The following is a 27,996-nucleotide window of genomic DNA, read 5'->3' as shown; positions in this document are numbered from 1 at the left end:
TTGCCTTTTCCCAGCATCGGCATCTTCATTTTGATTGCTAAAAGGGAAGATTTAAAAAACCCAAGTTTAACCATTAGACAACTCACCACAATCGCACAGAAAAGGCTTTGTAAGTGATTTTGGCATCAGACCCTTTTGGCTGGAAGTTATAATATTACCCTGGCAGTTGTCAAGTTCCCCCCCCCCACCCCCATGTAATCAAATCTAACAGTTAGATCAGTAGTTCCAAAAGTGGGCAGTATCACCCACTGGGGAGCGGTGGGATTACCTAGGGGAGCACTATGAAGCAAGGGGGCAGCAGGGGGGTGCTAGAGGTGGGCCCCTTCAACTGTGTTGTTCACTAATTTACAATAGGTCAAGCTATGGTACCATGCTGGCAAATTTGGTGGAAACTGTCAGACATTTTTTCCAGACTTTGAAGAGCTGGTACCACTGGATCAAACTGGTTCATCAGTTTCGTTGAATAAATTTCAACTAAAAAGTTTTAATTTGATTTTGAAATTTTATTGTCATCTTCTTTAGTGAGTCATGCAAACCCCTATTTTGAATAATGTTTTTTATAGCATAGGGTAGGGGGCACTGGGGTTGAGTTTGTGGAACCAAGGAAGCGGTGGCCCGAAAAGTTTGGGAACCACTGAGTTAGATAGATCTGAGCAACCTGATGCCCTAGTTTCATAGGCATATTTATTGTTATTATTATCGTTACTCTTTTTGTTGTCGTTCTGTTGTTGGAACTATTTGTGCTCAAGACTGTTGTCATAAGAGCAGAGAATAAAAAGAAAGAAAGTGATGTTGACCTGGTAGCTAACATTTAGTACAGTTAATGGGTTGGCTCCAGCCACCTTTTCTACTCAGTCTCCCCCTGTTCTGCTTACTACGACCCCTGCCTCACATGGCTTTTGCCCATGAAGGTCCTATGATCCCCAGCATCTGTGATGTATTTGACATGTTTTTCCATTTCAGCCTCTTTCCTCCCTTTGCCTCTTGAGGTGTGTAGTGGCATGGAGAAAAATCACCTGATATAAATGGCAAGTGGGTTTATGTGCTAACGCAGAGGGTTAGCAAACCATGCCAGCATGGTGCTGGTACAGAAAATCAGAATCAGAGCTACAGTCTTGTGATGGAGGACATTAGTTTGGTTTGGATCAATACTATCACTGCAGCTCAAAGCAGCTGTTAAATTGTAGCCTATCGTTTATGAAGCACTTTCAGTACACAAACGTTATCTAGCTTACTGTTGTCCTTAATGCAAGAGTGTTGGGGAGGGGGGTTACTTCCAATTCATATGAGGAACTTGAAGCTTAAAAGGTGGCATTTTATTAACAGTTGCGTAAACAGTTTGCTTTGTGGTTCAGTGTCTTTAATTTTTTTTTCTGTGGATTGGCCATATCCTACTAGCTCATGTACACTTTACTGATTCACTTTTAAATGATAGAAACTGGAGCTTATCAACCTTACAGGGTGTATGTCAGTATTTGAAAATCCCAACAGTGCAGTAGATCTACACCATTCACAGATTTATGATTTGTGATCTCATTTACGGTCTGTTAGTGTGATGCATTTCCCAGCCTGTTTTTACTCCTATCACACCATAACCCTACTAATCATTGCATTGTTAAATTTTGTGAAAATTTTGTTTGTTTTGCTACTGGGAGGCAGCAGAAGCCTGCTACCCAGTATTTGCACCTTTTGCACCATGGTGATCACAAACAGATTCCTGTGAATAGTGAATGTCTACTGTACGCTCTTTGTAGGGGTGCTCATACAAAGTTTTGACTTGTTTGCATTGTGTTAGAGAAACATCTCCATCAGCTGTTCAGCTAGAGGGTCTCTTTAGGGTATGGATCTCCCTTGCGGGACAAGGCCACTTGTGCTTGGCTCATGTAGAAAGGGTTGTTTTTTCTCGGACCAAAACCAACAGGTTGAAATTAAATCAGAAGAGTTTCCGTCTAGACATTAGGAAGAAATTTCTAACTTAGAGCGGTTCTTCAGTGGAACAGGCTTCCTCAGGAGGTGGTAAGCATTCCCTGGAGGTTTTTAAGAAGAGGCTAGATGGCCATTTGACAGCAATGCTGATTCTATTACCTTAGGCAGCTCATGAGCGGGAGGGCACCTTGGCCATCTTCTGGGCATGAGGTAAGGGTCACTGGGGTTGTTGGGGGGAGGTAGTTCGGAATTTCCTACATTGTGCAGGGGGTTGGACTAGATGACCCTGGTGGTCCCTTCCAACTCTGTGGTTCTATGATTCTCATTAAATGACATTTAAGGTTGCCAGTTCCTGACAAACAAGTGGCTCTTATAGGGCTCCTGGCTTTACATAGCTGAGGAAGCTGCCCCCCCCCCCCGAGTCTTTGCAGGCTAGGAGCTTCATTCGCTCTCCTTGGTGGTTTACCAACCTGAAGTGCTCTTCCTTTGGTCTCTATGGGTAGAGTGAAAGCAGAAATAGCGCATACAACACAGACGGAAGCAAACAGGCAAAGCGCTCCCAAGAAAGAAGCATTCATGAGCACCTACAAATAAAAAAATTAGAACAAATGTTGTAATGCAACAAACTTAACTTAAAAAAAAAAGCTTAACTATGGAAATCCTTTCTTTGCTTCACCAAAAATAATCATTCTGGCTACAGTACAGCACAAGAGGTTGGCATACTTAAGCCTAGTGGGTTGAAGCATGCCTTTAGATTTTGGCCATTGTGCAAAATTTCTTTTTCCTCACAACAAAAGAAAAGTTTCAGAATCTTTCTAGTTCTAGTAGGAAAAAAATCTCAAAAACCTGTTGACTAACAGTCATTCTATATCTATACGAGCAGAGAATGTGCTATAAAGAGAAGCCGGTTTAAAACAGGATCCAACCAGCACGGTAATAAACCACTCCCAGTTGTTGGTTGACAGGAAAAATGGGATTAATATAAGATCTACATCACAAAAGTACAAGATGAGACATAATAAACATCCAATTAGAAAAGTACAGGTACCATATAGAGTTTAGCAGAACATAATATTTGTAAAGGTTGATGTATTTTAATCTTTCAGGAAATTATGTTGCTGAGATACAACATCATTCTACAGAAAACCTCAAAGAGAGACTGAAGTGTGAAAATGCAGAATTAGGATTCATTGAGAAGTTCAATACTATCTTCCCCTTCCTAAGATTTGAACAAGAATTTGGGAATTCTCAGCTAGCATCATCCATTCCTTATAGATGTGTAATAACATCAATTATTCTCTGTGTAGTCCCTGTAGTTATATAACTGTAGTTATTTAATTATCCTGTCTCACCTTGTACTTTCCTAGATTAGCCTTTATGTAAATTCCATTTTACCTTTGTAACAGCACTTGGGAGTGGTCCTTACAAACACAGTGATTTATTATTTTCTTTAGATCTTGTTTTAAATTGATCTTTCTGTAAAATATCTCCCACCCATCTGTTGTTTGTAGGTTTAAGTATAAATGCATCAGCCTAAACTATGTACACTTTATGCATCTGATTAAATGAACTCTGATTCACAAAAGCTTACTTCAGAAGACGGGGGTGTCTTTAAGGTGCTAAAAAGTGGACTTTTGTATAAATTTTCTATAACAGACTATCACAGCTACCCCTGTGGAATTATCTATTTTTTTATAACTTTGCCTGAAAGTCCTTGAGCAGATTCCAAACACTTTGAAACCCTATTACTTTAAGTGAATATGCTTAACAATATGCTTAAATGTTTTTAATTAAAAGAAAAAGGGTTGATGCTTAGTTTGGGCTGGATCATACATTTGGCTAGAGGTAAAACCCTTTTTGGTATAAATGTAATGTCAGAACTTAAGAATTCACAATATTTCTCCAGCATATTTGCTCAACAGAATCCCTTCCAGTAACACTTTTCCAACTATTGCCAATAAAGCTTGTCAGAATTGTTTGTATGGGGACCCTCTACCATTTGATCCTACAGTTTTCCTTGCATCTTCTTTGATGTACATTAATGAAAAGAGGAATAAAATATTTTTAAATCTTTTATCGCTCTAGCTGCCCTACTCCAAACCTCGTCTACCTCTTTTTTAAAGCGCTGCAACCAAAACTACATCCAGCATAAATTCTAATTTCACTGCAAATTATAATATTGCTGTGGCTTGGAAGCTCCTCCATAACACATGAGCTGCCTTATACTGAATCAGACCATGGGTCCATCAAAGTTAGTATTGTCTACTCTGACCGGCAGCGGCTCTCCAGGGTCTCAGGCAGAGGTCTTTCATATTATCACCTGCCTGCCTAGTCCCTGTAACTGGAGATGCCAGGGATTGAACCTGGGACCTTCTGCATGCCAAGCAGATGCTCTACCACTGAGCTACAGCCCCTCCCCACAGGGTGCCTTAGCATGGTTCAGCTTATCTTTCTCACCTTTTTTTTAAAAAGCCTGAATTCACACATATTTGGAAATGAAACAGCCTGTGCCATTTATCTGAAGTTGCTTGTCCAGCATCTATTTTTACTGGCATGCTGAATTTAATAAAAGGAAGTATTCTTACTTGTGCTATAAAAGGTGCCACCATAGCACCAATGCGACACAGCGATCCACTAGTCCCCAGCCCCAGGGCTCTCATTGTAGTAGGATAAACCTATGAGACAGCAGTATTTAACTCAGTGTCAGTCAGGCCTGTACGCTAGAACAGAGTAGGTTAAAGCCAACTGCAGTTGGGTACCAAGCCTGGGGGACAGACCACTCCAGAGACAAAGTCACAGTCCAGTACAGATGAACTACTGGGTGTAGGGTTGCCAGGTTCCTTTTTGCTACCGGTGGGAGGTTTGGGGTGGAGCCTGAGGAGGGAGGGGTTTGGGGAGGGGCGGGACTTCAATGCCATAGAGTCCAATTGCCAAAACTCCAGGTGAACTGATCTCTATCAGCTGGGGATCAGTTGTCATAGCGGGAGATCTCCAGCTAGTACTTGGAGGTTGGCAACCCTAACTTTCCTTTTATCCCTTAGAAGCTCCTTGATCCATTGATCTTGAGCAGCATATAGCTAGTGTTTGAGGGATATAAGGACTGAAACAAATCTTGCCACTGACAATGTAGCCTTGGGATCCCTATCGCTTAGTAGAAAAGGCATTATGTCAGACACAGGCATTAGATTTGTATGTTAAAAGGGGGGAGATATAATGTGATTCTCGTAAAAGCGGCATTCCAAAAGGGATGAGCTAGTGAATCGATAGTGCCAGAAGAGCAAGGACAGGTCCTGTCTGGATATGGTATATTCAAAATTCTGCTCTGCATAACCATAGAGGGGTTAGCATTCAATCTAGCTAAACAGAAGACTGTAGAAAGACGAGGAGTTGTCAAATAATATGTATAAGCAAACGTGGCGAGCACGAAAAGTAGTGCTGTTATAATCAAGCTCTTTAATGTGCTTTCCTTTCCTTTTATCCCTTAGAAGCTCCTTGATCAAATGATCTTGAGCAGCATATATTTAATGTGCTTTTTAATTTTGGTGAAAGCTTCAGTTTTCCCAAGATCTAATAACATATCCTGCGAGAACCCCCAATTGAGGAACTTCTGAACAACGTCTGAAGTTAGGCAACCCTAACTGGGTGGGGGTTCAATTGGGATATCCCCTGGCCAGCAACTAAACTCCTCAGGAGGAGGTGTCAAAACACAAATTGCCACCCAGGCACAGCAATCCTGGACAAGATACGCTGAAAATTGTGTCCTTGGTAAGAAATATTTTTGCATAGTTCGGCCAAAGTTCAAGGGCCTTTGAGTCAGGGTACTTACTGCAGGAGAGAATATTCGTCACCACACTATGATGTCATTTCCAATGCAACCTGGAAGTGCAGGCATCTGTGGAGTTTCGGGGCAAATGCTAGTGATGCCCTGGTGCGATGCCGGTGCTTCTGTTCAAAGATCGGTGCCGCCACCCAGTTTTGCCAGCCTGCTTCCACCCGCCAACCAGATGAGCATCGGCAGGCATTGGCAACAATTACCAGGAGTTTGCCTGCTATTAGCAGGCAGCTGATAAGCCTACTTAAGAGTCCCGCTGATTTCAGTGGGAGAGAGTTCATCCTTGTTGACAGTAGTTGAAAGTAGTCTCATGTTGAAGTAGTGTGACACTGTGCAACTTCCAACGTTACTAATGATATTCTCTAAGCCCCGGTGCCTTAAAGTTTTGTATGATCCCAAATGATGTTTTTGTTTATTTTTTGGAATTGCGGAACTTTGAAAGCACAACTAATTTTTTGACAGTTGAAAAGAAATTTTGGCAAATGTTCCACTTCAGATTTTTTTTTGAATTTGAAATCAAATTGTAATAAAGGGTAAAAAATCTACCTCAGCTCTTTGCTTTTGTGCTTTGTTATTCACGAGGACAGGCTGTGAAAACAGGACTTAATTTACGAGTAGATCATTCTGTAATTATCCAGCCCAGGGCATTTTTTTGCATGACTGCAAAGAACATAATAGCTTATCAAGCAGGAGTTTTTGTTGACACTAGTCTTTGCTGTATCTCGCTCCTAGGAGCCCCTTAATCAGTTCATTGTCGTGATTTCTGTGTAGGCACACATGGGGACTGCCCAGTCACAGGCCAGCCATGGAGAATAAGCTTCTAGAAGAATCAGCTCCATGGAGCCCCCCCCCTCCCGTCAGAGCTTTCTGCTAAATGGAGTAATGTAGATGTGACTGGCTGTCACAATAACTTTATGCATGAAGAACATGAACCTGGCTTATTAGTGGGTTTGCATATTCCCCCTTTCATCCCCGCATGTGCTTGACCCAAGGTCAAAGACTGCCCAGTTCAATCTTATTCCAATTTGTTGTGATGTCCATGTAAGCACTTCAACAAACTGGAGCCTAAGTTATACGTGTATCCTGTTTTAGAATCTCAGTTCCCAGAAAAGAACCCCCCAATATCTTAAGATGCCTTCATTTCATTAGGATGTCACAACACGTTTAATTTCGATTGAAGACTTCCTAAACCAGGAAGTCTTCATTTGCAGTTGAGAGATGGGAAGGAGAGCCCAAGCCCCAAAATAAATCTGGTTTGGGGATGATTGTGAACGAAACTCTAGGTATTTTGTGATAAGGCCTAATGAATGAACTCCACCCTTATAAGTGGAACTCTGCATTTATGAGGGAAAGGTATGAAAACAGCATGTGCAAGATATATACCCCCCTATTCCCCCAGTTAAGGATTGCTTCCCTGCGCAAATCATGGATTCTAAAAAGTCTTACCTCTGCTGTATAAATGTAGATGGTGTTGAAGTTTGCAGATACCAAGGCACGCAACATGAAAAGAAAACCAATGAGTCCCGAGCTAGATGTTAAACAAAAAACAAAAGATGCATGAATTTTTTGTGCAACGATGATTGCATGGCGACTGTGTCATTACTTGATTGCAGTTTGCGCCAAAAGAGTTCAATTTTGGTCTTTTGTTGTTGTTTTTTACTATAGCAGTAAAGTGGGTGACTTGTGTCAATCATGAAAGCAGCAGGACTAGGCCATCCCCAGACAAGCATTTGGGTTTCTAAATACTGTGGTTGTTCCCTAAGAATGCAGGAAAATAGGATGTTGCACATGAATCTAATGAATCAAAATAAATGAATCAAAATAAAAACACCAGCACCACTATCACTATCAGGGCTGAGCATATGCTAGGAGGCAAGGGATTTTGAAAGTTGTGAAAAAGTAAAGGGGGGACCAAAGGGGGGCGGGAAAGGGCCTTTTAAAGCTGTTAAGGTATTATAGAATCCTAGAGGGTGATTTGAGTTTGAAGAGGAGTATTTCGCAAAATTTGTCCCCAGCATGGTGTACTGGTAACAGTGTGGGATTTGGATCTGGAAGACCCAGGTTCAAATCTCCACTCTGACATGGAAACTTGCCTGCTAACTTTGGGCCAGTCATATACACTCAGCCTAACCTATCTCACAGAGATAAAATAGGGGGAAAATACTGTAAGCCACTCAGAGCCCTCTGCCCAGCATCCCAATGGGAGCGTTTCCTCCCTCCCCTGTCACATGCGGCAGGAAATCTACAAGGAATCTGCATCAGGAAATCTACAAGGAATTTTCTAGCATTGTAGCAGCTGCAAAGGTGAATTTTAGTAACAGATTTTTACAGTTCCGTAAGATGGAGACAACCCTGTGTTTTCTTACTTCTCCAGATTAAGCCAAATTTGAAGAACTTGATCTTTCCTGCTTACACTGGTTAGATTTAGGAAATCTGGAAATGGAGCTATTAGAATTTCAAGAAAGCTCTATCTGGAAAAATAAATTCTATGACCTGCGTGAAACACTTGAGAAGATAGAAGGGATGACAAAGGACAGCACAGGTAGTTCTGAAAATGAAATCCTTAAAGTGTGGAATTCTCTGCCAAATAATTTTAAGTCAATGAAAGCACTTGGGATTGCTTTCCTTACTTTATTTGGATCATCTTATGCTTGTGAGCTGCTGTTTTCAGCTTTGAATTACCATATTGTCCGGTGTATAAGACGACTTTTTAACCCAGGAAAAATCTTCTCAAAAGTCGGGGGTCGTCTTATACGCCGGGGGTCGTCTTATAGGGCGGGTGCTGAAACGTTTGAGCCAGACTGGAGAATCTGCTTGGGGAGCTGCCTCCTCTCTGTCCATGTCTGCTGGAGGAGGGAGGGGAGGCGAGCCCGGCGAGGGCGCTCGCTGCCCGGCTGGGAGTCGGAGCCAGGCGTGCCGGGGCACACAGAGGGAAGCGCTCGGCCGCGCTCCGGCATCGGCGCAAGGCAGGCAGGCAGCTGGCTGGCCGGCTGGCCAGGGCAGCCGCTCTCCCCGCGTCCTTCTCCGCCTCCTGGCTCCTGCCCACCCGCTCCGGCGTCGTGACTGCAGCCGCGCTCCAGCCCAGACTGAGGGTGGTTCCGGGCTGAGCGAATGCGTGCGGGCTGCACGCTCCTCCTCCTCGCTCCCACTGCCTCCCTCCCTCCCTGCATCCCTCCCCACCTCCCTCCCCGCCTGCGCGTTGGTGCGTCTGGCTCCACTCTTGCAGCGCGGCCAAGAATGTGACTAACTCCCCAGGCGGGGTTCTTCCAGGAACAGGCGCCGCCTCCCCCCGGCCCGGCTCGAAGCGCGCGAGGGGTGGGCCTCGGCTGCGGAGGAGTATATCCCAAACTCTATATTTTAACTGGAAAAGTTGGGGGTCGTCTTATACGCCGGACAATACGGTATATCAAATCTGACACCAGAAACAGACTAACAGATAACCTGAGTGCTGCATGTGTTGCTCTCAAACTTACAAAGTATGAGCCAAGGTTAGACAAATTATCAGCATGCATAAAACAGTAAAAATCACATTAATTGTTCAAAAGCATGCCAAATGCAAACTTTTACCTTTCAATAAAAAGTTGTTTGTATCATTGAAAGCTCTGTTATTGTGTTTTTCTTTTAAGACAAATATGTTAATGTATGAGTTATTTTTTTCTAAACTAAAACCTCAGTATTCAGGTTAAATTGCCATGTTGGCACTTTGCAATAAATAAGGGGTTTTTGGGTTGCAGTTTGGGCACTCGGTCTCTAAAAGGTTCGCCATCACTGCACTATAGGTTCCCTTTAGGGAGAAAAGTGAAGTGTGAGGAGTGATGTAAATAAACACACACACTTCCTCATGGGCACTCAGCTTGTTCCCTCTTAACAGCAGACTTTACCAGGCTAATGGAAAAACCCCTCCACAGACAGGACCGGGGTTTCTGCATATTTGGGGGACTTCCAAGATATACCTATGGTAATTTTTAAAAAAAGAATGAACTCCTGCTTCCCCCCAACTGGGAAGTTTATTTTTCTCAGAACACTGAGAACAGTTAAGAGTCGTTCCTTCTGGAAATGAAGATGGAGAAATAGGTGCATAGGAAGGAACAGATCAAGCCTCTTGTCTTTTCCCATAACACTATGAAAATAGGTTCGTGAATGTAAGAAGCCAGCAAACAGGCTGAAGAGGAGTTTCTCAGAAGAAAATGCTTTGGGACTCTGCCCTACAGAGTAATCTGACCTCTTCTCAACTAACAGAATTTGTGCAGAATAACCAAAACGATGCAAACTTGCTTCATTTGCATAGAATTCTGCTTTTCCACCCATAGAAATCTATTTTGTTTTTAGCCCTGAATACATCCAGCCTCAGTTAAGAGCTGCTTTTATGCATTTACAGGAATACCACAACACACCCAAACGCCCAAACTCTGTTGCAATCCTGAACATGGGGATTTGTAAGCTCTTGGGCCTCACATTCTAGTGAGAACAGCAACACCTCGTTTGTTTCACAATGACGAGCTTGCAAGATTATATAACAGGTCAGATCATCAAAGAGGATTAAGGATTGTACGTCAAAGATCACACATTGTTTAATTGGCATCCCTTAAGTTTCAGAGAGCAGGGAATCAGAATAAGCTTGTGGGAAGTTTTACAAGTGGCTCCATCATTCACGTAATTGTCCTTTCATACATGAGTTGCCACACTGGCTCAGGTCACTGTGATCCGGCGGCACACAGTGTTGCTCCAGCTACTATGCATTTGCCTCCCATCTGTCCCTCCTGGGTAGGAAATCTTAAGAAATTTAAATCATAGTATCTGATTGGTTCTGTGAGTTTCCAGAAGTAGCTGGGGTGGTGGGGGTGAGATATTTGCAGGAGTCAAACACATGGCAGAGATGCAAATCTGGTGTTTGGTTGGTTGGTTGTTGTTTTTTATATGCCGACTTTCTCTACCACTTAAGGAAGAATCAAACCGGCTTACAATCACCTTCCCTTCCCCTCCCCACAACAGACACCCTGTGAGTTAGGTGAGGCTGAGAGAGCTCTAAGTGAGCTGTGACTAGCCCAAGGTCACCCAGCTGGCTTCATGTGTAGGAGTGGGGAAACCAACCCAGTTCACCAGATTAGTGTCCACCGCTCATGTGGAGGAGTGGGGAATCAAACCCAGTTCTCCAGATTAGAGTCCATCACTCCAAACCACTGCTCTTAACCACTACACCATGCTGGCACCACGCTGGTGTTTGTCTTGTAGGATCTATTTCCAGGTGTATGGTTAGGGTTGCCAACCTCCAGGTACTAGCTGGATATCTCCTGCTATTACAACTGATCTCCAGCTGATAGAGATCAGTTCACCTGGAGAAAATGGCCACTTTGGCAATTGGACTCTATGGCATTGAAGTCCCTCCCCTCCCCAAACCCCACTCTCCTCAGGCTCCACCCCAAAAACCTCCCTCTGGTGGTAAAGAGGGACCTGGCAACCCTATGTATGCTGTAGTATGTTCCAGAAAACATAGGGTTTTCAAGGCACATTTAGAGGTGGTTTGCCATTGCTTGCCTCCGCATGGGCTGAGAGAGTTCTGAGAGAACTGTGACTGGCCAAGGTTACCTAGCAGGGTTCATGTGGAAGAGTGGGGAATTGAACCTGGTTCTCCAGATTAGAGTCCGCCACTCTTAACCACTACACCATGCTGGCTCTCAGGCCTCTAACAGGTTCATATTGATTCTAGTACAACAGGCATGTAAGTGCCTGCACATGAACAACGTGGCCTCATGCAGTGCATAGCTTGCAGCCAATATGGCACATATGGCAGCCAGTGAGCTGGGTTTTCAATACTGTGATAATAGATTGTAGAACAACTGTAGAATGGATCCATTCCACTAAAGCAAGTGGAGTTGCTCCTGCACAAATACTCGTCCACTGAAGTACCTTTTAAATCAGCTGAAGGCTCTGTGCAAAGGAAGGAAAGCACTGCTGTTAGCAGCATGGCTTCATAGGATCCAACCCTATGTTTTTCCAGGACATCTAATTTATTGAACTAATACATTCTTCACTTTTAAATTAATGGAAGACAAGCTCTTGGAGAGTAAATGAATACAGTGGGTGGGGTAAAGCTCTCCTTGCTGCATAATGGGAAAAGGGATATTGAGCCAAAATTATTGGGATGAGATTAAGTATGTCACAAGTGAAACGTTGAAGGATATGATGTGTCTTGGCTCGGATAGCCCAGGCTAGCCCAATCTTGTCTTATCTTGGAAGCTGACCAGGATTGGCCATGGTTAGTACTTGGATGGGAAATCACCAAGGAAGTTGAGAGCTGCTATGTAGAGGCACACACTGGCAAACCACTTCTGTTTGTATCTTGCCTTGAAAACCTTACAGGGTTGCCATAAGTTAGCTGTGACCTGACAGCACTTTTCACCACTTGGCTTGTAGGGTTGCCAGTCCCCCACCAGGGCCAGGGGGTCCTCTTCCCCTGGCACTGATCAACTGGCTGGAGGGAGACTTACTGGCAGGAAAACTAATCTTCATCTTGCATCATTGGCAACATGGTGATGTCACTTCCAGTTTGCACCAGAAGTAACACCATCACATCATCAGCAAGGCAGGGACAGTCTGGTATTTAAGCAAAAAACTCTATGGTAGAAATCATTTTGGTCTGGTGTGTGCAGAAAGTGATGTCACCACCTTGCCAGTGACACATGCCTAGGCCTATATTTCCTGCCGGTAAATCCCCCACCCCCACCAGTTGCCAGGGGGTACCTGGCAACCCCACCAAACAAGAAGATGCTATATTGTATTTTCATGAAACAAGCAATTTACCTTTATTAGCTTTTACTAATCAACATGTTCGCTCCTCTTAGTGACATGCCGGAAGCCACCGATTCCACACACGTACATGTTTATAAAACTGAAGGCATGACTCACACCCCAAAATGAACCAACCCTATCCACCATAATCTTTCTATTCATAACGGTCAAGAAATACAAATTGTCAACAACATTTGAATGTCCATTGTGTTAAACTCTCAATGTCTTCAATTGTATTAAATTCTCAGAATGTCTTGGCAGTGCGTTGGGAACATCACCAACTTTAGGGTGTACAACATGCAATATGCAACCATTACATTTTTTTCATCTTAATATACCAATACGACATACTTGCCTGGAAGTGCATATGTTGAGGAGAAGGAAGAACAGTGCTGTACACCCCATCGTTATTGTCAAGCTCAGTCGCCTTCCCAGTAAGTTAATGCCCAGAATATTTACAGGGTTTACTGGAAAACATTGAATGGGGCGGGGTGAAATGTCAAGACTGCAAAACCAGAGTACTCAGCCTGGCTGTTAAGCCCTCTTTACCAGTAATCTATGCTCCCTGATTCAGGGAAGGTACTATGAACAGCTATGAATGTTATAATTTCTGTACATATATGTAAGAACTGTTCAGACCTCCATGGCTCTTGCAATGCAGATGTGGGCAATAGGATGCATGGCAGAACGCCACTGATATTTTCTGGAGTACACATCATGAGGGAATGTGGTGATGAAACAGCAATATCCATGCATTGATCAAATGCTACTTTAAGCAGCACTCTTCATTCATGGAAGAACCACATGGTATGCGAATTGAAGTGCACTGATCTCGGCTGCTGCAACTGCAGCCAATCTCTGAGGTGGCAAAATCCCCCCTTCCATATCATGGAACTTGTTACCTACGGCCAAACCAGATGAAACATTGGTAATCTGTGATTGCATGTCTCATCGTTTCTATTTTCTTTTAAAAGCAGCCAGCGGGGAGAGACAGAGGGAGATTTAAATCAGGAAAATGACACAGGGGAGAGAGTTAAACCCTTTCCCACCACACATTACAGACCCAGTCCATTCACCCATCCCTGCAGCTGCTTTCCAAGAAAAGACAGGAGATTTGACCACAGTTCTCCCTCTAGCTTGGCCCTAAGAGCCATGAACTCTTGGTTTACAGGTAACACCAGAAAGCTAAGTAGAATCGAGTCCTGTGGATGATGAAAGCTGATGCAATGCGCCCTCCATACACAGTAGGGGGTTCCCAAGCTCCTCCTCTTTAATTTTGCAGTGCTCTCTCCCTCCCCTTCAGACAATCCTGTATTCAAATAAAGAAGAGGAGAAGTTACATGCAATCTCTCCGATTGTGCTGATGATCATGACCTTGTAATCTGAAGGAGCAAACAAATGACACAAGCAAGGGCTCCGGATCTCCTCGGAATCACTGCCGACTGTAGCCTCTTCAGCTCCACCTCCTCCTGTGGCACAGACCAGGTTCTTCTCCAGTAACTCTGCACTAGCCAGGATGACACCATAGTAAGCAAAAGCTATCCCAAGCCTGTGAAAGGGAAGGGCAAAGAACCAGCATAAGTTATGAAACTAGTCTGGTGTGTAGGACAAGATCTTCACGAAGGACCACAAATGACAGTGTGGAATAAAGCACAGTAATCCTGTCAATAAATAACTCGGGGGAACTTGAGCTGTGTTAGAACTGAAAGTATTCTGGACTCATTAAGTAGACTAGTGCTTAGTGGTCATGCTAAACCAGGCTTTGCCAGGGAGAGCCGGCTATAAGTCCAATAAATAAATAAATAAATAAATAAATAAATAGAGTCTGGAGAAGAGGCCTACTATTAAATTGCTCCATGTTTTATTGCAAAACAGATGTTGGAATAAGGGTAAGTATTTACAGAGAGCGTTCTATTGAGTAAAGAAGGGAAACTTACAAACAGTAGTCCTTCTTAAAGGTTACCACCATGGATACCAGGAGCCGACATGATTCACAATGCACCTGATATGCACAGATTTTTTACATGTGTACAGCTATTGTAAATATCCACCAAATGGACCACTGGGAGCATTCATTGTGGGTACGTGCACTCCCATTGCTGGGCTTCCAGTATGCATGGCTGTAACTTTTCAAAAACACACATGGAGGAATCCCAGGAAGGGAAAGAAATACCATACCCAGAGACGCATTGCCTCCTCATTCCTTGTTCACACAAGACTTGTGATTTGTCAGTTATAGACACTCAAAGGAAAAAAATCAGATTTGGATTTGTGTCATTTTAAAAACTTGAGATGGGCTTTTAAATTTCAGAATTAAAATCAGTTAATCAGTCCAAAAGATGGTTTTATGTGAGAAACACTTTTTGGGGTGTAATCCCTCCCATTGGGATAAAATCCTCAGAGGATGTACCCCAGAGCTGTAGGACCCTCCCTGCAAAATGACAGACACCTAAAAGAAAGCATCCCTCTTTTAAAGGCAATGAAAATTCTCCTTTGCAGAGGTATAACAACACTGTTATGCAAGTTAGTTTTACACCACCCACTTTTCAAGTAGTAGGTTGGGAAGAGGGTTAACTTAACTTTCAAACCTTCTGAAATAAACGTAGAAATATTGCATTTGGGGCATATTTCCATCCCAAACCAAACTCGCCATATATCTAGAGGTAAAAATGTCCCACAAAGTTTTTTTGTTTGTTTATGGTTGTCATGAAGGGCTATATCTCTCCAGAGCACTTCAAATGATTTATTGGATCACTGTTTTCTTAAAAAATTAACAGAGTAGAAAAATGCCCCAGTAGGGTAAAATACCCCAGTACCCCAACGGATACTGTACCCAATGGGGTACTAAAATATCCCAATGGGTACCCATTTAGTACCCATTAAAGTACCCCAATGGGTACCCATTTAATACCCAATGGGGTACTAAAATACCCCAGTGGCAAAAATGCATAGATTATCTGGGATTTATTTTCTAGTCAGGGGCTTTCCCCCCACAGAAAGTACACTGCAAGTAGTAAGTGGCTGTAGTTGCTTACTATGGTACGGGTGACAATGTCCTAAGAGGAAAAGATTCTAGAGCTACTTTGTTCTGCATTCAGCTCCCCCTCCACATCAGAGCATATTAGAGAGAACAGCAAAACCCTCAACTCTGCATACTTTACCTTGTTGAGCTGTATTGCCTTTAGCATTTTTCTCCCAGCATGACAGACTTCCAGTTTTGGAGCCTAGCTCAGAGAAAATATGGTTCAAAGGGCAGTGCATAGCAAGGTGAGGGGTCCTTCCTGGCTACATTTCAATTCAATAAAGATTACTCAGACTTGAGAAAATCCTAGAACCGTTATGGCTTTCAGCATTGCGCAGTTCCCATGTGTGCCTGCACAGAAGACCACTTGATGAACAACAGTTACAGGTCAGTGCAACACTGTTTTTCAATCCAAATAGCATACAGAGAGAAGGGGCCTTCAGCTTTCCCTTTATTCAGTTTCCTCCATCTGAATTGGCCCTGGCGGCACTATTAGCCCCGTTAGGGGGTTGCACATGTACTGGTGGTGCACATGTACATGCAACCTGAACTTATACAGAATCAGAAAGCCCTCCCCACAGCCACTGAGATAGGGCAATGATTGACAGGAAGTGAAAACACTATAAAGAAACACCAATAGGGTTGATCCAGTTTGGCAGGGTTAATTGTTTTGGGTGGATGATGTTCCTGTCAGGAACATATCTCTGTGTGTGAAGTGCCGTCAAGTCGCAGCCGACTTATGGCGACCCCTTTGGGGGTTTTCATGGCAAGAGACTAACAGAGGTGGTTTGCCAGTGCCTTCCTCTGCACAGCAACTCTGGTATTCCTTGGTGGTCTCCCATCCAAATACTAACCAGGACTGACCCTGCTTAGCTTCTGAGATCTGACGAGATCAGGCTAGCCTGGGCCATCCAGGTCAGGCCGCATATTTTAAAAAACCCTCATCCATTTCTCCAAGGATCTTGATTGTATGTAGAGAGCACTTTGCACATATGTGCATATCTTCCATGCAGATGCTCACCCAAAATCACGGAGCACGTGAAACAATTTGAACAAGCTACAGAATGTGAAGTCATTATTTTCTGTCACATTTCCTCTCCTGCCCTGCTGCCCAAGTAAATGAAATCAGTGAGGTGCCAGAATAATTGTCAGATGAAACGTTTTCTAAACATTTCTATCCCTGGTGACTATGGTCTTTTATACAAGGCTGTTTCACTCGCTGTCACCCCTCCAATGACTTTGGGTCTTTGTGTTGATTGTGCATGCTGTTTCCCACCTGTTTCCCACTGTCAGAGGTCGCCTCACTCTCCCCCTGCGTTTCCCCACATTTTGCCTGCATTTTCAGAGACCTGTTTTATCTCAAATTTGAAAACATGGGCAAAACGTGTGGAAATGCAGGGGGAGAGTGAAGCGACCTCTGACGGTTGGAAACAGCATGCATAATCAACAAAAGGACCCGAAGTCGTCAGAGGGGTGACAGTGAGGGAAACAGCCATGCATAAAAGACCAATGACCCCTACAGGGAAAGAAGAGCATATTACCCAGAAGTCAAGTAACAGAAATTGTAATGTAGTTTTAATTTTATATTTAGACATTTACTTGGTTTGTGGCTATATTAACTGGTCATAGATGGCAACCATTTATCGATTATGTTACTTGTGCAACTTGTCCAAATATTGAAGCGTAAAGTAATGTCGTCTGCTTGATTTGAATTCAAATCTTTACTCATAATTTTTTAAAATCGCATGTTAGACACTTTTATTCTTCCCCTTTCCCTGTTTTCCTTTTGTACCCCTTTATTATATAATAATATATAATAAAAAATTAAAAATTAAAAAAGAAGGTTCAAATTGGCATATGCATGCATATGTACTTATAGAATAGCCTACTAGCTAGATAATTTAGAAAAAGTGTGTATAACAATTCACAGCTGAAATATTTGCATATCTTGATTATTGGATTTGGGCTGTTTTAAAAAGAAATGCAATTCTGAACAGGTAGGCAAGGGAATGTGCCCATGCAAATGGAATTATGGGCCAATACTGGGTGCTTATTGTGTCAATATTCCTCTAGTAATTCCATCAACCGCAGCAAGACAGGAATGCAAAAACCAGCTATAGAATGGACGGGAGGAGGAAAGCAGAAGACAGTACCTGCTACTGCTAGACAAAACACACCTTCCATTATATCCCAATGATAGATCTAATTTGCGGTGCTGTGCGTGTCTTTAAACAGTTTTAAATTGCTTGGATACGATAGAATAAGATTGCCGGCTGACTCTTTGGCACCCAGTGTTTGCATTGCAGAGCTGTACAACAGAGCCATTTCAATGGATCAGGAGGTATGCAAGGGATATTTGTGCAGCTTCATTATCTGCTGCGTGTTCATCTTTTATTCACATGTAATTTCCCAGTTAACAGGAAGAGAAATAGGCTTTCCACATAATATCATCAGCTGTCATTTGGGTCCTTGACCTGTGATAGAGAGACAGCTGGTAGAGCATAGGTCCTTTAATGAAAAAGACTGGCGAATTCAATCATCAGAACCAATTTTCTCCCATTCTAATAGACTATCTTGAGAACAATGACTTTGCTCTTTAAAATGCATCTGAACTGACTCCCTTGGCTTGTTCCATTGATTTTAGTTAGCCTAGGCACATCGTCATCTGAAAGGAACAACTCAAACACATTTACCATATAACCCATATCTGCAAAGTTGTCCGTAAGTATTTGGGATCCATTAAGTCTTTGAATTGACCTCTTCTTTCCTGGAAATAATTTTTAAAAGTACAAATAGATAAAAGTTAGGAATGCACCACTGAAACCTAGAGATGCTATTGCTTCAGTATGATTGCTTGAAACAATTGCTTAGAAACTATTTTGTGACTATACTTTAATGAAGTCAAGCAGGTGATGGAAGGATGGGTCCATCAGTGACAATTCACCAAGCCAGCTAATTGGAACCTCCATGTATGGAGGCTCCCAGTATCCCAGGGGTTGGGGGCAAACAACAGAAGGCACGCTATAGTCATTTTTAAATGTTGTGTTCACACATACTGGGAGCCCAACACCTATGCAAGGATCCTCCTGATGCAAATGGTCACCATTTTGTTTTAACAGGGGCAATGCATGAATTTTGCATGCACATCAGGCTTCAGTATGCATGAACCCACCACTGGACTTTCCAGGGTTCTGGTTTGTTTGTACCAAAGCTGTACACACATGCAAAATATATACATCACCTCTGTTCAGACAACATGGTGAATGCGCTTATGGGGAGCCTCACAGAAGAGGAGTTGGTTTTTATATGCTGACTTTGGTCACTTTAGCCTCCTTTATTCCCTGTTTCAGCCAGGATTCAGCCAGGATCGAACACATGCGTTTCGCCAAACTCATAACTCATAAGGTTGATGGACTTAAACTACACACCATACACGTTTTGGCCTACAGGCCTTCATCAGTGGTCAAATAAAAACCCATATAATGCACACACAAGTAATATACAAATGCATCACCATATATAGATAGATAACTTTATACAAGCCCAGGCATGCGTATAAGATGCATAATACATTTCAAATTAGAAATCCCTCTAGGTAGAATACCTGTAAATTGTTCTACACTGGGTTGTATTGGTCTCTCATACAGAGTGCTGTATTCAACCTGATTATCCTCTCCATTATTTTATCCTCACAACCACCCTGTGAGGAAGGTTAGGCTGGGACTCAGGGTCACCCAGTGAGTTCCATGGTTGAATAGGGATTTGAACCAGGGTTTCTCCAGTCGTGTTCAGAAATTCTAACTTTGCTACACTGCTCTGTCTTTGTCATGTCATGTCATGATTGTGCCCTATGTTGGTTCTAGGTATATTGATAGAAAATGATCAGGGCTGCCATCTTTTTCTGGCAGGGCAATACTCCCAATTGTGTCATTTGAGGCAACATGGTGTCATGCTTAGAGTGTTGCAGTAGGATCTGAAAGGTGCAGATTCAGATCCCCACTTAGCCATGGAAGTTTGCTGGATCACCTTAGACTAATTGTTCTCTTTTCGCCCACCCTACCTTACTGGGTTCTCGTGAGGATACAGTGGAAGAGGAGGCAACACATGAAGCTGCCTTATACTGAATCAGACCCTTGGTCCATCAAAGTCAGTATTGTCTATTCAGACCAGCAGCGGCTCTCCAGGGTCTCAGGCAGAGGTCTTTCACATCACGTACTTCACATCACGTACTCCCTTTAACTGGAGATGCCGGGGATTGAACCCGGGACCTTCTGCATGCCAAGCAGTTGCTCTACCAGTAAGCCACAGCCCCTCCCCTGTGATTCTGTAAGCTGTTTTAGGTCCCCACTGGGGAGAAAAATGGGATATAAATATCTAAATAAATACCTTTAGTCTTATACGATAACTACCATCCCCACAGATCATGCAACTTAGTAATGAATATTTATTTCATCTTAGGGTCAGCCACCAACTATAATAATATTATTCCAAGTCTTACATTAACAGGTTCCACCAACTTTCCTTCAGGCATAGCAGAACGGTTCATCTTGGCAATCCACTGCAGAGTCGCAACAGCAGCTTTGTCATTTCCACTAGAAACATTATACCGAGCGGATTCAGGGATGAACTACAAATACAAATGAGTTAGATGGATGAGCTGCAGCATTTTTCCAGTTTTGTCATGGATACTTAAATAACAAACCTAAGTGAGGTCTTCCTTTAAGGTTACAGTAATCACATCACTACACCTGCAAATATATACTGCTGAGTGGTTCACACAGTACTTGTGAGTCATTTGCAGGCATGGAAAAACATAACGTGTGACTTAAGCTATCCCAGCTACAGTCAAAAATAATTCTGGTGATTGCAATAATTTGTAACAATTACTGTGATTGTGGCACAACTTTTTCAGACTACAGGATGTAGCTGCCTTACGTTGAGTCAGACCACTGGTCTACCAAGGCCAATATTGACTGTAAACAGCTCACCAGGGTCTCAGTAGAGGTCTTTCACATCACCTGTTACATATTTTTTTAAATGTGAGATGATGGGCATTGAACCAAGAACTCTCTGCATGCAAAGCAGATGTTCTAATGCTGAGCCACAGTCACTCCCCGGTACCATATGGCTTCATTCAGCTGATGCTGGAGCTTTCCTTTGGTGCAAGGACCCTTCGAGAGCCAGCATGGTGTAGTGGTTAAGAGCGGTGGACTGTAATCTGGAGAACCGGGTTTGATTCCCCACTCCTCCACATGAGCGGCGGATGCTAATCTGGTGAATCGTATTTGTTTCCCCACTCCTCCACATGAAGCCTGCTGGGTGGCCTTGGGCTAGTCACATTTCTCTCCGAACTCTCTTAGCCCCACCTACCTCACAAAGTGTCTATCGTGAGGAGGGGAAGGAAGAAGAAGAATTGGTTTTTATATGCCGACTTTCTCTACCTTTTAAGGAGAATCAAACAGGCTTACAATCTCCTTCCCCTCCTCTTCCCACAACCGATACCTTGAGAGGTAGGTGGGGCTGAGAGAGTTCAGAGAGAACCATGACTAGACCAAGGTCACCCAGCTGACTTCATGTGGAGGAGTGGGGAAACCAATCCGGTTCAACAGATTCTGCCGCTCTTGTGGAGGAGTGGGGAATCAAACCGTGTTCTCTAGATTAGAGTCCACCGCTCTTAACCACAACACCATGCTGGGAAGGTGATTGTAAGCCACTTTGAGACTCCTTGGAGAAAAGGGAGGTATAAAAACCACTCTTCTTCTTCTGCTGCTGATGCAGAAGGAAAGCTCTAGCGTTAGCAGAATGGAGTCATAACATACAACCCAATATCTACAATGGACAGAATTGTGTGCGTGTGATCTGACTCACGGTGAAATAGTTTGTTACTTAACTTGAGAAGATTACCTACACCAGGACCAGTGTAGTCTATATTAAAATAACTGTACAATATATTATTAATTCAGTAGTAACTATTTCTAACCTTAAATGCTAAAAGGAGAACGATGCCTGGGAGAGAGGCCATTCTTATCAGCCATCGCCATCCAAGGGTTGGGTTAACCACTGATGCCAGTCCAATAATTAACAAGGATCCTGCCAACCAAAATACCTGTCAAATGGAAAATAAGAGGTTAAAACAGGAGGTGATGAATTTTCTCTACTTCTTATTTGTTTTAGCAACATCAGCATTCATGTCTTTCCTCCTTGGGCTTTTGCTGAGGCATAAATATTATTAGGAAAAGAGATTTCACTGTTAGTGCCAGTTTCCAACTCACAGGCTGTCAATACAGATTTCGTTAAAGCAAGCAATGTGTTCTTCTGCTCGGCTATGGAAGGTTGAATGTCAGCTGCCAATCACTTCCAGAGCGTAACACAAGGAGTATCCAATTATTGGAAAATAAATTTCTTCAGTGCATAGCAGTGCACACATTTAATGCTGCAAAGCATATCACCAAAGATAAGGATATTTCCCTGGCTGAAGTATGTATTTGTACAATTCTGGAACATATTGAGGTTTTTCATTTGACTTATATATTTCTATCCCATCTCATCCGATCTCCTTAGGTGTCTTTCAGTCAATCCAAAATGCATGCTAAAACTAACACTAAAACTGGGGAAGAAGAAGAGTTGGTTTTTATATGCAGACTTTCTCTACCACTTAAGGGAGACTCAAACTGGCTTACAATCACCTTCCCTTCCCCTCCCCACAACAGACACCCTGTGAGGTAGGTGGAGCTGTAGGTGAGCTGTGACTAGCCCAAGGTCACCCGGTTGGCTTCACGTGTAGGAGTGGGGAAACCAATCCAGTTCACCAGATTAGCATCCGCCGCTCATGTGGAGGAGTGGGGAATCAAACCCGGTTCTTAAGATCAGAGTCCACCGCTCCAAACCACTGCTCTTAACCACTACACTATGCTGTAAAACACATCCACAATTGTTGGCTCAGGATTCAAAGCACTATTTTAATGAGGTGGGTCAAATACACACTGGTGGAAGGTGCCAAGCCAAGCACCTTCCTATGATGGGCACTGGTATTTCTGAATGGGAGCTCCCTGAATACCCAAAAATGATGCCCCCTGGGCTCTGCCAAAGCACCTCCTCCAATTATCTGGAGGAAAGCCATGATTGGCTCCTTTCTCTTAGAGAAGAGGCTTTTGGGGGATGAAGCAAGCGGAAATGGGAAATACATTGGCAGACACCATGTCGCCCAAAGGTACCGTGTGGGGTTCCCTGGTGTAAATGGTGGAATCCCAAGAACGATTAAAAAAAAAAAACAACCCACAGAGGCAATAGGATGACTTGTCTGTTTCTCAAGATGAAATTCTGAAACAGCAGACAGGGCTTACCTGTGATAATGGCAGCATATAGCCCCGATACTTTGTAGGCAAGAATTCCGTTTTTATTATAAGCCTGAGAAAAACAGGATAAAGTGGGAAGGTTAAGAAGAGACAACGAAATGTTCAACCCAGCTCACCACGTGATTTCTATACGTAGTTCTGGTTGACTCACATTACGTTCCAGAGACTGACTTCAGTAGACTCAGTAGACAATACTGGTCATCAGTATCCACTGATGTGATTCATCCAATAGGCTGAGAAAGCACAGTGTATACATGCATACGGTTGCCATTTGAGATAGCTGGACCAAGACCTAGCAAGGTTCTCTCAGGTTTGGGGAAAGATGCTGAGTCTGGAAAGTTTTTTAGAGAGAAGTTCCACAGTATGTGCTGGGAGTAACTACCTAAAACATCTCTGTGAGCCTTTGCCCTCTGGCGCAACATTAAAAGAGCATCCTTTGCTGAGCTCAGAAACTGGAATTGGACACAAGAAAGTATACATCTCCTTAGGCATATTAGATCTACAATATTTAGGGCTTCATAGGTAAAAGCCATTATGTTGCATTGTAACTAGAAGACAGCAGGGATCCAGTGTAGATGTTGAGGAACTAATGCCATTGTCTTGGGAAGGAAAACTGCCATGTTTTGTACCAGTTCAAGTCGGGCTTAGCATCAGCATATCCCGAGGTGGGGCAGCTGCCAGGACCCAGGGCTTCTGCTGTGCACCCCATGCTGCCTACCTGCCCTTCCTCCATCCACTTGCTTGCAAGCACTCTGCCAGCCATGCTGCCAGCCATACACCCTGCCCAGCATTGTCAGAGAATGTTTTGACTGAAAAGGTGTTTGCAATACATTACCCTTGAGCATGACCCGACACGCCACATCCCACCATGGTCCGGAGGAAAACAAACCAGATATATGAAGGAGAGAACGACGTAAGCAAAGAGAAATATGCTCCCCAGATGAAAGAGATAAATAAAATCTGGAACAGGGATATGGAAAGGAATATTAAATGTGTTAAAAAGAAGACTGTAAGCTGACTCCAAAGAAAAAAACAACAGTGCAAGTTGCTGAAAAAAACTGAATGGTGTTGACTTAAAGTTCATCCATATCTGTGTATGTGTTAAGTGCTGTCAAGTCGCTTCCGACTTGATTCATGGCGACCCTATGAATCAGTGTCCTCCAAAACGTCCTATCCTTAACAGCCTTGCTCAGGTCTTGCAAACTGAGGGCTGTGGCTTCCTTTATAGAGTCAATCCATCTCTTGTTGGGTCTTCCTCTTTTCCTGCTACCTTTAATTTTTCCTAGCATGATTGTCTTTTCCAGTGACTCTTGTCTTCCCATAATGTGACCAAAGTACGATAGCCTTAGTTTAGTCGTTTTAGCTTCTAGGGTCAGTTCAAGCATGATATGATCTAGAACCCACTGATTTGCTTTTTGGCAGTCCATGGTATCTGTAACAGCCTCCTCCAACACTTCAAAGGAAGCTACTTTCTTCCTATCAGCTGTCTCCTGTCATCCATATCTAGTGTCCCCATTTTAAACCTGAAATTTCACAGTAGCTATGAAAAAACTTGACGATCATTGCAGGGCAATGTATCATGTGCGTGTGGAGCGGGGGGAGAGCATCTGCTTTGCAGGGAGAAGGTCCCAGTTTCAATCCCTGGCATCTCCGGCTAAAAGGGTCAGCTTGTAGGCGATGTGGAAGACCTTGACTCGAGACCCTGGAGTTCCACAGCCAGTTAGAGTAGAGGCAATAGTGACCTTGATAGACCAATGGTCTGACTTAGTAAAAGGTGGCTTCCTGTGTTTAATATGCTAAGAGCTAACATATGTATACGAGTGTCCACTAAATTTGAGGCTCCTTCAAAGAAAAACAAAAGTGGGCAGTGACAGCATTTGCTCAAGCTGCCACAGGAAAGCTAAATGTCTAGCTTCTAGTGTAGTGGTTCTCAAACGTTGTAGGTGGGGCCGAGCTCTAATTTACTTTAATTCCATGTCAGGAGAAGCTTAATCTGCTAAATTTCAACATTTCAGGTTATCATTAAACCCATGGGAGCAAGGCCAAAAGGCAACCTAATGTATTCCCTTTAATGTCACTTACTTTCCAGCGGCCGTATCGGTCAGCTAAAACTCCAAAGATTACACTGGATACCATATAGCCAAAAAAGACCATCTGAAAATGATTGGAACACAAGTATGAATGTTTTACACTATGGAATAGCCCTAAACTTAATTACACAATGAATAATCAAAGCACAAACACTCTCAAGTTGCTTCTAGGATGAGTAGAAGTCTACTGAACTTTTAGTTGTACAGAAAAATAAAATTTAGCAATTAACATGTTTCTCCCTCTTGGCAGATTGTTTCTAACAGTTCAGGTCTCTACCCCACACTGAAAGCTCGAGGACCCAAGTGCCATGGGGCTGCCATGAATGCCTGTTTTGGGAAGCCTGTGAAGTGATATTTACCATGTGAAAGAAACCTAATGAAAATAGCTAGCTTTGGTAAATATTCGATCTCACCTTCTACGTTCAAAATGAAGTGATCATTGCCAGAATTAGGGTTGCCAGCTTTGGGCTGGGAAATACCAGGAGATTTTGGGGGTGAAGCCTGAGGAGGGTGTGGTTTGGAGAGGGGAAGGACTTCAATGCCACAGAGTCCAATTGGCAAAGTGGCCATTTTCTCCAAGGGAACAGATCTCTGTCACCTGGAGATCAGTTGTAATTGCGGGAGATCTCCAGCTACCAAGTGGAGGTTGGCAACCCTACACAGAATGGATGTGGCAAAATTACAAAGAAGCAACCATATTGTCGCATCATAATGTGAGAATTAGGCCAGAAATGATCTTTTGGGGAATATCAAGCTAGGAGAAATATAAATCATACAAAAGCAAACATTTTTAGCTTAATGGACAAAAATTCACAAGGACCCTTCAATGAATAGAAGTTGTGCTGATGTTCTCTCCCCAGCTGTATCAGTCCAGAAGCAGACAGTGAAAGCTGTACTTACTGTTGTCACCAACGCCACTTGCCAATTTTCAAGCTGCCATTCACAGCGAATAACTGGACCCACAACAGCGATAAGCATAATCTCCATGGCCTCTGCCACCTTCGGGAATTAACACACATCCTTCATTAGCACAGCTACAAAATTAACACGTAAAGCAATTGTCGTGCTTGCTGAGAGAAAAAAAAATCCTTTCACCAAAGTTGCAGATGAACCACTGTGGCAAATTAATCTCAAATTCTCCTACATTCAAAGGCTATTATACCAGTTCTGATAACATGAATTGGTGCCTAAGCCTCACTTTAATATTCCAAGAGATGGTGGTGAGGTTTTTTTTTTAAAAAAATAGATGGGTTCTAGTTTCACATATAGCCCTTCTGAAGAAGCATAACTGCCAGACGTAAGAGCACATTTTGAAAAAGGAAAGCTGAATTATCTAGGCCATTCCTGCTGAAACTTTGCCAGCAAGAAGGGAAACTGATCCTGGTTGAATGTTTGTTCTAACATTTAAAAGATGGGGTCAAGAAAGGCATGTTAAAAATATTTATTTAAAGGAGTGTGAGCATATGTACAAAGCATAAAGTCAATGTCTATCTCTTCTCCTGGGTCCACAGTCTTCTCTCTCCCCCTCAGTACAGATAATCCATTCCTATGTAGTTTTCACTGAAGACATTCATGTCAAAAAATTTTCAATGGCATTGCATAACAATGAGACAATTCGAGCTTTGGCTTAGTCAAACATAATAAGACTTCTTGGTGACATGCAGGAATGATAATAAAAGAACTTTAAAATCACTATAGTCTTCACAAGGTGAGACCTAGCAAAGGCCCAAAATCACAAGTCTGTGTGCACATTAGGGTTGCCAACCTCCAGCTACTAGAAGGAGATCCCCTGCTATTACAACTGATCTCACCTGGAGAAAATGGCCGCTTTGGCAATTAGACTCTATAGCATTGAAATCCCTCCCCTCCCCAAACCTCGCCATCCTCAGGCTCCACCCCAAAAACCTCCTGCCAGTGGCAAAGAGGGACCTGGCAACCCTAGTGCAAATGTTTCCTACATGTTTACACTCTGTTCTTATGAGCCACTGGTTATGCATAGGCTGTGGATAGGGTCAGTGGACTTGTGCCAGTTCTCTCTCTACATGCATTGCTCTCAGCATACATAATGTCATCCATAGAGAGCTAGCAACACTTTGAACTGTGTGTACACTGACTCTAATGATGATTATTTTCAGAGTCAGATTATTACATCCCCTAGTCAAAACCTACTCCAGTGCTGCCCATGATCAAGAAAAGCGCGATATGGAACCTCCCAAACCCAATCGTTTCCACAGCTTCTTCCACAGTAAACGTCTTCTGCTCTAAAACGTTGAGAAAAAGGACAGTTATTAGTAGCATGTAGGGCTGTCTTAATAAGCAGCAAGACATACATTTAATTTGAAAATATTAAAAAGATATGTTCAAATTCTTTAATGTTGTCAGATGCTGAATATATGTGAGATAGAATTCTGGCTTCAGAAAGTAGTACAGAGGACTTAGTGCTATAGAGAGAAGATAGAAGCAAAACCCAAATGATCTGTGGCCATTGTAGTGGGGTGGGTGAAGAAATCAGTAGGCCAAGGATTGATTCATGGAGTTAATTAGATCCAGAAGGCAAGACAAGGTACAGTAGTCCATCAGAACTTCGGGGGTGGGTAGGGTTGGCAGGGCCCTCTTCGCCACTGGTGGGAGGTTTTTGGGGCGGAGCCTGAGGAGGGTGGGATTTAGGGAGGGGCTTCAATGCCATAGCCTCCAATGGCCAAAATGGCCATTTTCTCCGGGTGAACTAATCTCTATCGGCTAAAGATCAGTTTTAATAGCAGGAGATCTCCTGCTGGTTTCTGGAGGTTGGGAACCCTTGGGGTGGGGGTTAGTGAAGGAGTCCAGTTTGAATATGAGAATAGGATAAAAGAAAAGCTATAAAACGAGGTTACCTTTCTTCGTCTCCTGTCCCTGGGTCCCCATTTCTTCAAGATCAATGGTATTTGTTCCTTTTCTTTTCTTTTCAGTCATCTTCAGTGTTATGCAAGTCCCCCAAGAATT

At 43.1% G+C, this 27,996-nt stretch overlaps 1 protein-coding gene across 1 annotated transcript; it reads right to left on the bottom strand.

Moving 5' to 3' along the window:
- Positions 1-3: 3 nt before the first annotated feature.
- SVOPL (SVOP like) lies at positions 4-27,978 on the bottom strand. The gene is made up of 15 exons (XM_056847186.1): positions 27,888-27,978; positions 27,184-27,275; positions 25,915-26,013; positions 25,007-25,078; positions 23,760-23,884; positions 22,913-22,976; positions 21,550-21,675; positions 20,068-20,196; positions 18,263-18,336; positions 13,888-14,096; positions 12,903-13,014; positions 7,205-7,286; positions 4,512-4,601; positions 2,397-2,510; positions 4-37 (listed from the first exon to the last, which is right to left on the bottom strand). The coding sequence occupies exons 1-15, from the start codon at positions 27,964-27,966 to the stop codon at positions 26-28; spliced, it is 1,479 nt and encodes a 492-aa protein (XP_056703164.1). The 5' UTR covers positions 27,967-27,978; the 3' UTR covers positions 4-25.
- Between the last annotated feature and the right edge of the window lie 18 nt (positions 27,979-27,996).

Source organism: Euleptes europaea, chromosome 3 (genome assembly GCF_029931775.1).
Source record: "Euleptes europaea isolate rEulEur1 chromosome 3, rEulEur1.hap1, whole genome shotgun sequence".
In the NCBI taxonomy this organism is placed as follows: domain Eukaryota; kingdom Metazoa; phylum Chordata; class Lepidosauria; order Squamata; family Sphaerodactylidae; genus Euleptes; species Euleptes europaea.
Note: the sequence above shows the minus strand (reverse complement) of the source record. Positions and strands in the feature narration are given on the sequence as shown.